The sequence below is a fragment of the Myxocyprinus asiaticus genome, chromosome 17, assembly GCF_019703515.2.
Source record: "Myxocyprinus asiaticus isolate MX2 ecotype Aquarium Trade chromosome 17, UBuf_Myxa_2, whole genome shotgun sequence".
Taxonomy (NCBI): Eukaryota; Metazoa; Chordata; class Actinopteri; order Cypriniformes; family Catostomidae; genus Myxocyprinus; species Myxocyprinus asiaticus.
Window position 1 is genome coordinate 17,397,350 of NC_059360.1, and position 14,330 is coordinate 17,411,679.

Below are 14,330 nucleotides of genomic sequence, written 5' to 3' on the forward strand. Positions count from 1 at the left end.
AAGTATAAACACCATGGGACCACGAAGCCATCACACTGCTCAGGAAGGAGATGCATTCTGTCTCCTAGAGATGAACGTAGTTTGGAGTGAAAAGTGCAAATCAATCCCAGAACAACAGCAAAGGACCTTGTGAAGATGCTTTACTGTGGATCTATATCCACAGTAAAACGAGTCCTATATCAACATAACCTGAAAGGCTGCTCAGCAAGGAAGAATCCACTGCTCAAAAACCGCCATAAAAAAGCCAGACAGCACATAGGGACAAAGATTTTACTTTTTGGAGAAATCTCCTCTGGTCTGATGAAACAAAAATGTTTTACTGTTTGTCCATAATGACCACCGTTATGTTTGGAGGAAAAAAGGGTGAGGTTTGCAAGCTGAAGAACACCATCCAAACCGTGAAGCATGGGGGAGGCAGCATCATGTTGTGGGGGTGCTTTGCTGCAGGAGGGACTGGTGCACTTCACAAAATAGATGGCATTATGAGGAAGGAAAATTATGTGGATATATTGAAGCAAAATCTCAAGACATCAGCCAGGAAGTTAAAGCTTGGTCGCAAATGGGTCTTCCAAATGGACAATGATTCCAAGCATTCCTCCAAATTTGTGGCAAAATGGCTTAAGGACAACAAAGTCAAAGTATTGGAGTGGCCATCACAAAGCCCTGACCTCAATCCAATAGACATTTTGTGGGCAGAACTGAAAAATCGTGTGCGAGCAAGGAGGCCTACAAACCTGACTCAGTTACACCAGTTCTGTCTGGAGGAATGGGCCAAAATTCCAGCAACTTATTGTGAGAAGCTTGTGGAAGGCTACCCCTGTATTTGGCTAAGGTGTATGTAAACATGAAGATTGGGTTACATTTGTTTATGGAGTTTTGAGACCTTTTTCATGTCCTCTGAGAGGAAAACAGATCAAAAAGAGGAGCAGATCAGAAAAGGGGGCTTCATACTAAAATATGATCAAATATACTTATCAGAGGGAATTAGAAATACAGACCTGTCTCTAATATAAGCTTGATACAAATTCTCAATGTAATCTCAAATGTTGATTACATTCTTTCTCTGTTCAATGGCAGCTACTGCCTTGCACTGCAGGCCTTTAACCACATTGTATCACCGGAACAAATTAAGTTTTGCATGTCTATTTTAAACAGAATACACAAACCAAAGCACCTCAGAATAATTAGCCTATAATACCTACATTGCAGACAATTTCAAAATGTCCCAAATTTAAAGCTAATGGTAACTAAAGGTGAACTAATGTGGAGATTTGAACCAAAAACTCAGTACTCTCTTTCCAATAGAAATGTTTTTTTCACCATAGAATATAGCTTCGCCTACCAAAGAAATATATTAAGAGGAAAAAAATATTTATTTTAACTGTGAATGAGTAAGAAATTACACAGTTATTGTTAGACACATCTTAAATACTCACGAAATTAGAAGGACCCGCGTCGAAAGTTACCGAATGGCGGCAGAAATATGTATATATATATATATATATATATAACAGTGGTGTGAAAAAGTGTTTGCACCCTTCCTGATTTCTTATTTTTTTGCATGTTTGTCACACTTAAATGTTTCAGATCATCAAACAAGTTTAAATATTAGTCAAAGATAACACAAGTAAACACAAAATGCAGTTTTTAAATGAAGGTTGTTATTATTAAGGGAAAACAAAATCCAAACCTACATGGCCCTGTGTGAAAAAGTGTTTGCCCCACCTGTTAAAACATAACTTAACTGTGGTTTATCACACCTGAGTTCAATTTCTCTAGCCACACCCAGGCATGATTACTGCCACACCTGTTCTCAATCAAGAAATCACTTAAATTGGACCTGCCTGACAAAGTGAAGTAGACCAAGAGATCTTCAAAAGCTAGACATCATGCCGAGATCCAAAGAAATTCAGGAACAAATGAGAAAGAAAGTAATTGAGATCTATCAGTCTGGAAAAGGTTATAAAGCCATTTCTAAAGCTTTGGGACTCCAGAGAACCACAGTGAGAGCCATTACCCACAAATGGCGAAAACATGGAACAGTGGTGAACCTTCCCAGGAGTGGCCGGCCGACCAAAATTACCCCAAGAGCGCAGCGACGACTCATCCAAGAGGTCACAAAAGACCCCACAACAACATCCAAAGAACTGCAGGCCTCACTTGCCTCAGTTAAGGTCAGTGTTCATGACTCCACCATAAGAAAGAGACTGGGCAAAAATGGCCTGCATGGCAGAGTTCCAAGATGAAAATCACTGCTGAGCAAAAAGAACATAAAGGCTTGTCTCATTTTTGCCAGAAAACATCTTGATGATCCCCAAGACTTTTGGGAAAATACTCTGTGGACTGACGAGACAAAAGTTGAACTTTGTGGAAGGTGTGTGTCCCATTACATCTGGCGTAAAAGTAACACTGCATTTCAGAAAAAGAACATCATACCAACAGTAAAATATGGTGTTGGTAGTGTGATGGTCTGGGGCTGTTTTGCTGCTTCAGGATCTGGAAGAATTGCTGTGATAAATGGAACCATGAATTCTGCTGTCTACCAAAAAATCCTGAAGGAGAATGTCCGGCCATCTGTTCGTGACCTCAAGCTGAAGCGAACTTGGGTTCTGCAGCAGGACAATGATCCAAAACACACCAGCAAGTCCACCTCTGAATGGCTGAAGAAAAACAAAATGAAGACTTTGGAGTGGCCTAGTCAAAGTCCTGACCTGAATCCTATTGAGATGCTGTGGCATGACCTTAAAAAGGCAGTTCATGCTCGAAAACCCTCCAATGTGGCTGAATTACAACAATTCTGCAAAGATGAGTGGGCTAAAATTCCTCCACAGCCCTGTAAAAGACTCATCGCAAGTTATCGCAAACGCTTGATTGCAGTTGTTGCTGCTAAGGGTGGCCCAACCAGTTATTAGGTTTAGGGGGCAATCACTTTTTCACACAGGGCCATGTAGGTTTGGATTTTGTTTTCCCTTAATAATAACAACCCTCATTTAAAAACTGCATTTTGTGTTTACTTGTGTTATCTTTGACTAATATTTAAACTTGTTTGATGATCTGAAACATTTAAGTGTGACAAACATGCAAAAAAATAAGAAATCAGGAAGGGGGCAAACACTTTTTCACACCACTGTATGTATGTGTATATATATATATTTATTTATTTATTTATTTATTTTATTTATTTATTTTTTTGGCGGCAGAAAGTTCCGGTTGCACAGCTATAGGTAAGTTACAACTTAGCCAGTTATAGGCCTACATAAGTTACAACTTAGCCAGTTATAGGCCTACATAAGTTACAACTTAGCCAGTTATAGGCCTACATAAGTTACAACTTAGCCTAGTTGTAAATACTCACGAAATTAGAAGGACCCGCGTCGAAAGTTACCGAATGTCGGCAGAAATATTTATTTATTTATTTATTTATTTATTGGCAGCAGAAAGTTCCTGTTGCACCAGCTATACGTAAATTACAACTTAGCCTATTAAAAAAAAAAAAAAAAAGACATCTGGTTATAAATGTATAATATTTTAATTGACCTAAAATGAGTGATTTATGGTCATCCAATCAATGTCCATGAGCACTTTTTTGAGTGGACTTTTAGATAAGGATGCTTTTGGGTAACGCGTCATATAGAGATTATTACTTTTGTGTATACTAAAGTTATACTAAGTGTTTCGGAAACCCAGCTTTATTTTGATAAAATAATCTTAAATGCTGCAAACTGGAAACCCAGCCGTAATCCTACTATGCCGAGTAGTCTACTTAGAAAAAGCATGCTTAATAATGATAACAATAATCCATCGTAGCTAATTCATTTCTAGTCTCATTTAGCCCACTATATTAATCATATCCCGAAGAAACATTTTGCAGGCTGTCATCCTATTCAAACTTTCACTTGAGCCAGATTATTTAATATAACTTTCCATAACAGTCTTATTTGACATACTAAAACAATTCAGTATAGTCCTACATTTTTTTTTTTTTTTTTTTTTTTTTTTTTACAGAGGAATTCCTGAAAGGCCTTTCCGTTAATGTTTCATCGATGCACATGTTTTTTCCTAAAACAAGAAAATAATGCTACACAGAAAACAATAACTGCATATGCGGAATTGTTGCGTTTTAGGAGGACTACTACTTTATAAGAAGTTGCTTTGGTCAATTCTCGCCATTAACCTCTAAAAGTCTGTCTTTGTCACTCCCCAAACCCAACGACTTTAAAAACTCCATTGTCCTGTTAAAGCCCATAAATTTGTCACCCGGGACTGATTAAACATCACGAGAATTGAGAGGCTGCAGATTTTGTCTAGGTCCCATTGGTAACCACACAATGCTCCTTTCAGAAGACGACACAAAAAGTGTTTAAGGGAAGATGTAGCAGAGACAGCGCTTCGGTCAGTCCCCTCCATATGTAGTACAAGGTGGCCTAAAGAGGGGACAAAAGACCAGGTGACAAAGATGATACTAACTGGGTCGCAGGAATAATTGGGATATGCTTGGTGTCGAGAAAGCATGAGAAACACGCCTATAACATTAATACCGCAGCAATGATCACTCTCTTTTAAAATAAATAACGGAGCATGCAGTGAGTCATAGGCTACGTAAAAAATAAATAAATAAATAAATAAAGTAAATTGGTTACCGTTAAATATACAAATTGTCATATATTTAAAAAGACAATACTGTAGTTTTACGGTCAAATTTATTTTAAAAAAAAATTAATGTAAAAAGTATGATTTCACGTATGAGTAACGGTAAAAATGTATCTTATGTTTAACAAGATAGTACATGTACTTTTTACGGTAAATTATTAAAATTATTTTTTAAAATTACGGTAAAAAATTGTAATCGTGCGTTCCCAGAATTCCCTACGTGACCCATTACATTTCATTATATTTTATGGGAATAGTTATGTTTCTTCTTATTTTATCAGTTATATACTTTGGTGTGTTCTGTGTTATATTTGATGTAGTTTAGTTAATGTGTATTACATTATTTTAATTTCACTTTAAATTGCTCCTGGAAGGGCCACTATTGATGAATTTCATGTTATCATGTGCTCTTTTGTAATTACTATGGTGATAAACAATACATTATAAAGTTAAAAGCAGATTTGTTCAGTTTCAGAAGGTTTATATATTAAGTGTATCATTTAATAATATAAACGATGGTACTGCACTGTAAAATACACCGTAAAACAACAGTTATAAACTGTAAAATACACCGTAAAACAACAGTTATAAACTGTAAAATTTACAGGTTGTTCTGTAAAGTTGTTTACATTTTTACTGTATTTTTTACATAATTATTCTGGCAACCAGAGCTGCCAATTTGTATTTTTTAAATTTTTTTTTAATTTTATTTATTTATTTTTGTGATTAAAAACAACGGGATTTGTGTGTGTGTGTGTGTGTGTGTGTGTGTGTGTGTGTGTGTGTGTGGTAAAAACAACGGTATTTTTATTTATTTATTTATTTATTTATTTATTTTTACCATTTATTACAAAACCCTGGACGCTGTTTGGTAAGTTGTTTTTTTTTTTTTTTTTGGGTGTATGTTTTTTTTCTTTTCTTTATTCACGTATGCTTGATATAAATAAATGCTTGAAACACGGTATAGAAATGATCACTAAATAGAGGAAAATTAATGTGTGAGTTTCAAATTTAACAGGCGAGATTCAGCATCCATTTTCATCCTTGCATCTTATATTTCGTTCTTAATGTTTTAAATTACGTCGAGTCTCAAATTAGGTTTCTTTCGTTAAACTGGTAATTTGGTCTGTCCGTTGGGTGAAAGTGAAGGTCTTAACATTACCAAAGCCACTCATCTCTTGCTGCGCGCTAATTCTCATACCTCTTTCAGTCCGATGTGAGATCTTTTAAAAAACTGATAAAAATGACTTCATATGGCCATAAGAATGAAAAAGTTTCAAATCTTTTCCATTAAAGGATTCACGTGTAGCCTAATATCTGTAACAATCATTTGTAGGCTACTGACAATTAAACAGAACAATAAATTGCAAAGAGAAATGTTTATTCTCAGCACTTTTTTGGTAACAATACACAAAGAACGAAAACTTTCCTGGTTCTAAAATGATGCCATGTCATCAAAATTATAACACTAAATTATTCACTTTTTTATCTGTATATATAAACTTTTGTTTCAGAACAATACAAGTAAAAACGCACTATCTAGGCAATTATAAACAGCAGTAGTAATACACATACATTTTTTTTTTTTTTTTTTTGCAAAGCGCGTCTGATCAAAACATTAAAACTAGATCATATAATATGTGCAAACAGCATTTATTATCAACGCTGAAAGTTTACTCTAATAAACCTAACACCTTATATAATAATAATAATAAAAAAAAAAAACAAATGTAATATTCTTCCAATTTAAGATGAAAATGCGCCGTCCTGTGGGGTAAGTCCATATAATAGTTCGTGTGGTCCTCTGTAAAATCTCACCAAACACAAAAGTGGTGACGGGAGGCAGTTGTGTTGGCAAAGTGCTGCTGGTATGTGGGGAAAAGCGCAAAGGGTCTCTGCTGTTGTAAAGACTGAAAACCTTGAACCCCGATAAATGAGGATGGCACTGTTGGTGGAACGATGCAGCTTCCATTTTCTGCATCAATAGTACAGCTCTGATACGGTTTGCCATCCCGGACTAGAATCGGCACCACAACTCTGCGCAACACTGGAGGCTGACTGAGGTCCTGAGAGCACTCTATCCGCGCTCTCTTCATTTTGTATCTGTGGTTTTGAAACCAGATCTTCACCTGCGTTGGCGTGAGATACAGCAGGTGCGCAAGCTGCTCTCGCTCTGGAGCGGACAGGTAACGCTGCTGACGGAAGCGCCTTTCCAACTCAAAAGTCTGAGCCTTGGAGAATAACACGCGACGCTTCTTCCTCTTTTCATGTTCTGTATCCACGGAGAGCACATCCGGCCCGGTGGAGTTTGGTGAAGCCTCAAGGTTGCTCTCGTCTGACGCTAAAGAAACATAATGATGGAGATAATGAGCCTTTATCCAACCCAACCCACCAACGTGTATGCGCTATACATTTACCAAATATTTCAACAGAAAATCTGTCCAATGTGATGGTAAAATTGAGATTTGTGCTTCTTTTATGTTGGGAAATGAATAACAGCATGGACATTTTAAATGTTTCACCTGACTGATAATCTGTTCTTAAGCTGAATTGGAACAGGCTATTTTTTAACTACTTACATATGCAATGACCTCTGTCTTGTTCAGTCCAGACGGAGAATGAGTCAACTGGAGAATGATGGGAGATGCTATCGGTGTCATTTTCTGGCAAATCCAAAATACTTCTCACGGTGAAACTGAACTTGTTAGAAATAGCCATTTGTAGCGCTTGGTTGCTTTTAAATCCAGTAACGATTCAAAGTCTTGAAGAGCTATCCTCGGTTGCGCAGCGTTGAAGTGATGTGTGAGATTTCACACCAGACGCGACTCCAAGTGACAATGTGTACACTGATGTCGCAGTGTTTATATAAACAGCACTTGGTCGTTGCTTTGAGGCCTCTCCTCCTTATGGGTGCTAAGTACCTCAATGACTCCAGTACTTAAATCCCTGTAATGGTAGGTGTGAACTCGGCAAATAATGGCCCGTTACTTTCACAATGACGCAGGGTAACACTCTTCATCATTACTGATTCGTCCGAATTCGTGAAAAGTGGGAGACAGATAATGGTAATTGTTGAGGCTGAATCACGTCTTGGGTGGCAAGTGACAACAAGAGCCCCCCTTCTTTCCCCCGCTCAAATAACATATCGGATATTTGCATACAAAGTGATCCATTAGCGTCCAAGAGTTGGTTTTCCTAATTCGTTTATTGGCATATTGTCGTTTATAATGCAGGTGTTGGACACAAACACAGGCTAAATGTCCACTCTGTCGAGGGGGTGATATTTCATTATAATTCAAGAAAGCTAGTTCGATGGGCTCAAGAGTAGACTACATGCTTTTTAGTAGCCTATGCGACTGTAAAGGCAAAACAATGTGCATTGCTAGACATTTTCGATTAGAAATTTAAATGAAACCCCAGCTTTGTCCACGGATCCATGCATTCGATGTTACGCTATAATATTCCTCTTTTTGCCCTATCAGTTATAGCCTAACCACTGCAACCCGAATAAGTTAGCAGAACTCCAAAAATGGAGGTAATCAGTTTAATCAAATTTTTTAAGTTAATAAATTAAAAGTTTAAATAAGCAGAACTGTACGATTTTGTACCACTCGTGCGTGTTGATTGCTCTTTAACTTGAAATATTTAGTAAGCCAACTCATACATTTTGATGGCAATTAAAACGTAACTCTTTAGCTGAACTTATAATTAACAAGTCATCTCAACTTAAATTCTTCAGAGGAAACCTAGCTAGTACAGTGAACGCTTGCATGTTGAATGCGTGTTGAGTGGCAACACTATGCTTTGATTGCTCAATGATTAAAGCAGTATAGAATTTTTTAAAAACTTGTACCTGTCCTTAAGCTCAAGCTCCACTATTCACCATAATAGTAACCCCCAACACTTAAACATAACAGAAACTCTTCTAAATAACACAACAAAACATTAAACACTAACAAGTCTCCCCCTTTACATTCATCTTGCACAAACACACTTCATATTACACTTTATTTTAACATTTACCCTCTCCGTGGAGTGTCATGCAAAGAGACAAGTTTATTAAACTTAAAACAATAAAACAATTCAGTTTTCTTTAAAGGTGTCAGTTTCGTGAACTCAAAAGAAAGAGAAAGTTGTAAATACTCATCAAGGTAAATTGAATTATTTTGGGTGAATTCATTTTTCCACCTATTCAAAACAATGAATTATTTTGAGCATTAGGTTATACCAGGTAGTTTTACAATAGCCTATATCTTAGGAAATATCGCAAAACCCGAAATAAGATGAAGAATTAACTTTAATTGGAAAGGGGTCCAGAAATGAAGGCCACAGTAATATTTCTATATGGGCTCGCACCCTGGACCTCACCAACCAGCAAAGTGCATGGAGCATCCCATTGGGTTCAGAGACTGTCTCGTCTTGAAGCGGCTCTGGATGGCTGCATAGACAGTCCCTCCCTAACAGAGTGGGTATCCGTTCTCGTCTAGTCATCCTGGGTGGTCGATCGAAAAAAGGAACACAAACACATGCCAACCAGCGACCGGGAACAAAAGAGGGAAATGTAGCCCCGCGTCCGAGACCCGTTGGAAGCATTTGTTTCAGTCAAGATTTTGCATTTGTTCAGTCCTGAAATAATGCTTGATTGACGCCCCAACACAATGTCCTTTAACTTTCTCAAATAAATCCGTGCTTGTTCCTAGTTGTCATGGTTTTGAATAGGGTCGAACGGGATCCGGGCAACTATCTACTGCTGCACGTCTACTACTGCCTATTTAATAGGGCCTACTGAATTATTAGTTTTGCGTTTCCAAACGGAATCAACATAATGTCAGGTTGTCTCCCAATGGCTTGCGTTTAATTAAATACTTTAAGGAACAAATCAATATTTAATTACTCTAAATCACTATTTGAAATATAACAACTCCCCGATTGCAAACTCTTCCGTATCCAGAATATTACAGTAACAATGACGAAACAAAATTTCGGAATGCCTGATTTTTAAAATAGCTTTTATAGGCAAGTGTCTGATTACATTCAATAACTGAAATCATGTTATACGTTTTCAGATGGTATGAAATTGATGCACGCACTCTAATCCACATATCACTGTTAAACTGTATAAAGAAAAGGAACATGTTTGCCAAGCTCTTTGAATTTAAGCACACGCTCTCATAGAATAAATATAGCCCTGTGTAGGTACACAGTTAAGTTTCTAATGACCTCTCGTATCTCCTTAATCTATTAGACACCCACACAGAAGCATGCTTCAGGAAAAGTGTGCACTCTCAAATCTCCAAGAGCTCTCTAGTGTCAAATATTTACCCTTGCTCTTTGACTTCTCAAACCCAAGGAGACACACGATAAAGGAAATCAGAGAATAATCTACAGAAATAAATGTTGCTCCTTGAAGTAGCCTACAACGCATTTTAAAATTTACAAAAATGTATGAAATACAATTATAGCTGGTGCAAATAGGTATTAGAGCTTGATCTACTGGTCGGATTTAAACTTATAATATTACATATACTTTTTCAAGTATGTAAAAAAAAACCCAGCATCCTGAACAGTGCATGTTCCTTTTGAAGAAAAAAAAAAAAAAAAAAAAAGAAAGAAAAGAAGAAGCTGGTTGCACTCAAGTGTATGTCCTTTACGTTTATATTTAATAAAGTAATTAATTAATTATTTAAAGTGTTTAATAAAGGTATATTATGTTTAAAAATACTCATGTAACATGTAACACCAAAACCATGTTTTAGACAACACAAGTATGTATTTAGATGCTTAAACCACACTTATAATATTTGATATGATATTTGGTTTTAAATATATAAACCAAATATTGGTATAAATATATAACCCAAGTGTCATCTATTCTAGCAAGCAAAGTAAATATGTTTGTTAGGTTTTAAGTGAAGCATATGCTGTTCAAAGTTAAGACAAACTTGGAATAAAGTGGAAAATGTCTATAGGGCACCTTCATGAATTTTAGGGTAACTGACTAATCTCCACTAAGAAGAAAAGTGAAGTGAAAAGAGAAACACGCTCAGGAATGCGAACATACAATTACCTTACAGAGCACAGGGCAAAGGTCAAAAGTTCTAAGATACACAAATTAACTGAATAAACCATGGCACTTAAACATGTAATCAATTATGCTCGTGTAGAACACAGAAGTAGGCCTAATGTATAATACACACCCGTGTCCACAAGGCTTTCGAGGAATGGCAATTTTTAAAGTAGTTCAATATGACAATGTTGAACTGATGTTTTTTTTTTTTTTTACTTTATTTTACGCCATAAATCAGATCCTCAAAGAAATAGATTAGGGAGAAGATAACGTTGAAAATCACGCTCTTAAGATCACAGTAATGTAGTATTTAGCTTGTAAACATTCCTAATCCCCTCCTGTAAACATTTTGCGGAAAAAAAAAAAGAAAAGAAAAAATAAATCTCGATTTGAAATTTAAATGAACCCCCAGCTGTTTCTATTTAACCTTGCATCCATGCATTACACCTTTATATTTCTTTTTATGCTTTTTAATAGCAGGTACTGTTATTTGTTGTCTCGGCCTAAGCACGCGATAGAAGGGGGCTGTTCAAACTGAACGTGTTTTTGCGTCCGCTCGCGCTGTTTTTCAATCGTTTTCCATGTAAACATTTGCTAGATGGATGTCTTTTGACATATAATGTTTATATATATATATATATATATATATATATATATATATATATATATATATATATATATATATATATATATATATATTTTTTTTTTTTTCTAAATTATCCAAAAAATATATAATGCTACTGGGGAAAGCCAGTTACGCATTTGTTGCGGCCAAAGCCATATTTATACACCCTTAGTACTTTGTTTTATTCTATTTGATCTTATTCTGTTTAATTTTAATATTCTGTTGTATTGTTGTTATAATTTTTATTAGGCTAATTTATTGGTTGGGTTAGAGTCATGTAGAGATGCTGGAAGAATTGTGAGCTAAGCAGCCACTTAAAGCCACACTATGTAAGATGCTTTGGTTAAAAATGAACAAATTGCCTTTATTGATCAAAACAATGTCCTTACATTACCCCGATTCACTACTGTAAGCCTATAAACATGATTTGTATTTTGAGCAGTCAGGTTCGATTTGGCATGAAATCGCTGGCTTATGACCTTCATCCTTGCGTCATTACGTCATGTCCACACACACAGAAGTAGTGCCAGCTGTCTCATGTTCTGGCTGGAGAATCTAACTACACTGTTCAGTTCAGTTCAGTAACACTCAAACAGTTCAGGACAGCATCGTTGCAGTCTAGATGGATGTTTATATGTTATAAATTTGGCAAAGTTGTTTATCTGCTATATTGCTTGGATCTAGTAGGATTGTTGAAGCTTATATTGCTTGTCATGCTTTTATGAATCAAACATTACTCGTGTGTTAACCGATCGCGATGTATCTAGTGATGTTACTGTGACATGTTAAAAATGTATGACTTCTGTAATTGACTTCTTGTAATTGTTATATAGTATATTTAAGTATGTTATTTTTACATTTAATAAAGTATTTTTTTATCCCCATCATTATTGAATCCTCATTTTATGTTTTTAGTTCACAGTGTTGTGCATTACTGAGGAGGTTCCACTGTTCTCTTTTTAAAAGTGATTTGAGTGTAGTGTCAGAAAAGCGATTTAAGTGTAAAATTCATTCAAACATGTAATTTTTTAAAATTTAATTATAATTGTATTTATTTATCACACATTATACATTTGCACATTTACAGTGAATTTCTTTTTTTCACATATCCCAGTTAAGCTGGGGTCAGAGTGCAGGGTCAGCCATGGTACGGCGCCCCTGGAGCAGACTGGGTCAAGGGCCTTGCTCAAGGGCCCAACAGTGGCATCTTGGCAGTACTGGGGCTTATGTAAATAATAATGTAAATAAGAGTGTTGTTTACCTTCATCAAAGCAAGTAATATTTCCGTTTCAAATGTTTAATCATATAACATAATATCACCATGAAAACAGCATGTTATGACTCCAGCTCCAGTCATGATCTCACACACAGGTGGTGTCCAGGTAAACTCAAATTGGGAGATTCATCCGCCAGAAGAGCAGTGCCAGAACATGACTGACGTAATGTATTCTTCCGCAAATTGCTTGCAATTTTAAGTTTCAACCACAGATGTCGCTAGAGAGCACAAATTTACCTTGTGCAGCTTTAAAGTTTACATGTTGTTATTGACGGTATGCTAAATATTTTTCCCGAACTAATGGATAGATTTAAAGAGGTAAAGATTGCCTATTTTAATTATTTTCCCCCCTCAGAAACCATTTTATTCCTATAGTCTATTTAAGAATCGATCACTTTTCGACTACATGTGTGTTATTTGAACATGACGAACTATTTAAGGTTGTCAGAGGTCGCTTTGACAACGGAAAAACAAGTGAGTATGGGTTGCAATGTACACCGGAAATGTCATGATGCACCTGTAACAGTCTCTTCCTCAGAGGACAAACGCAACAAATGTCAATATATGAGGGCAAAGCCTATTGTTTCAGCCTTTAAACGAGATTCATTATCTTTCATAATGTGCATTAAAGCTGCATGAAAAGACACCCCTCATGTTTATTTATTGCAATGTTCTGCAAGTTTGTAATGAGGTACTAATATTTATATTGTAAGCATTTGCATTTTGTGCTATGCTTTATTAAATGTGTTTAAAGTCAGAATACCATTAGTCTGTACATCTACATATTTTGCATAAGTGCAGAGGCCTAATTCATAAAATGCACACCTTGTCTTAATGTTGATAAATACCACGTTTTACTGTAGGCCTGCACAATTATTTGAAATAAAATCGACATATCTCTATATGGTCTCTTGCAATTCAACCACAAAAGATTGCAATTTAATGTGTTTTTCCAACCCGATCTCATGAAAAGTTGTACACAGTTTACGAGTTGGCTATTTGGTATGGTCTTGCATGATGTTGTTTGCATAAACTCATAGGACTTCATCACGTGCAAATTCCCGGATGTCTAATGCGGAATTAAGCGTGAGTTCTGAGGCGTTAAGGACATAGTTATTAATATTATGCCCTAACCCAAACCCCTTATCTAAACTTAACCGATCAGTAGAGTGTGTAAACATGATAGGACGCTGTTGTGTGTGACAGAAGCAAGTAATTGTCGCCTATTAGATGGAAACGATGTCCAGCGACATCATTGGCTGTAGTGAAATCCGTAGGAATTAAAACGAGTGCAGTTGCACATTATCAGACGTACGAATCCTGACGATTTCGCTGTGAGTGTGTGTTGCATTTTTCAGGGTTTCATGACCCTTTAAAGTGTGAATCTTTAGACCATCGGGGGGCCCCAATGAGCTGAAGATACTGCAAATTTTTATGCCAGTTACAGAGAAATGTGGAACACTTGTTTCGCAGTTGTTATTGATTATTAATTGCCAAATAATAAGAAATAATGCTGCATAATGAGACACACAACTTCAAGGTGAGGGAAAAATGCAGAATGTAAATCAGCAAGATAAACAAAATGCATGTAAAAACCACAGGAGGAAAGATTTGTCCATACTTTGTCAATGAGTCTTGAAGGTCCTGACTTTAAAGCCATTTATGTACTTGCCCATATATCTACAGTGCAATGTGATAAGCACAGGTAAGAT

At 36.2% G+C, this 14,330-nt stretch overlaps 1 protein-coding gene across 1 annotated transcript; it reads right to left on the reverse strand.

The window, feature by feature from the left end:
• Positions 1-6,464: 6,464 nt before the first annotated feature.
• Positions 6,465-7,368, reverse strand: nkx2.9 (NK2 transcription factor related, locus 9 (Drosophila)). The gene is made up of 2 exons (XM_051722309.1): positions 7,230-7,368; positions 6,465-6,991 (listed from the first exon to the last, which is right to left on the reverse strand). Exons 1-2 carry the CDS (start codon positions 7,366-7,368, stop codon positions 6,465-6,467), a joined length of 666 nt encoding a protein of 221 aa, XP_051578269.1.
• Between the last annotated feature and the right edge of the window lie 6,962 nt (positions 7,369-14,330).

Bases quoted from the DNA above. Each gene is read 5' to 3' on its own strand.
- nkx2.9 (XM_051722309.1), bottom strand. From the start codon at position 7,368: ATGGCTATTTCTAACAAGTTCAGTTTCACCGTGAGAAGTATTTTGGAT. The intron at 6,992-7,229 runs GTAAGTAGTTAA...ATGTTTCTTTAG, and splicing joins AGACAGAGGTCATTGCATAT to CGTCAGACGAGAGCAACCTT.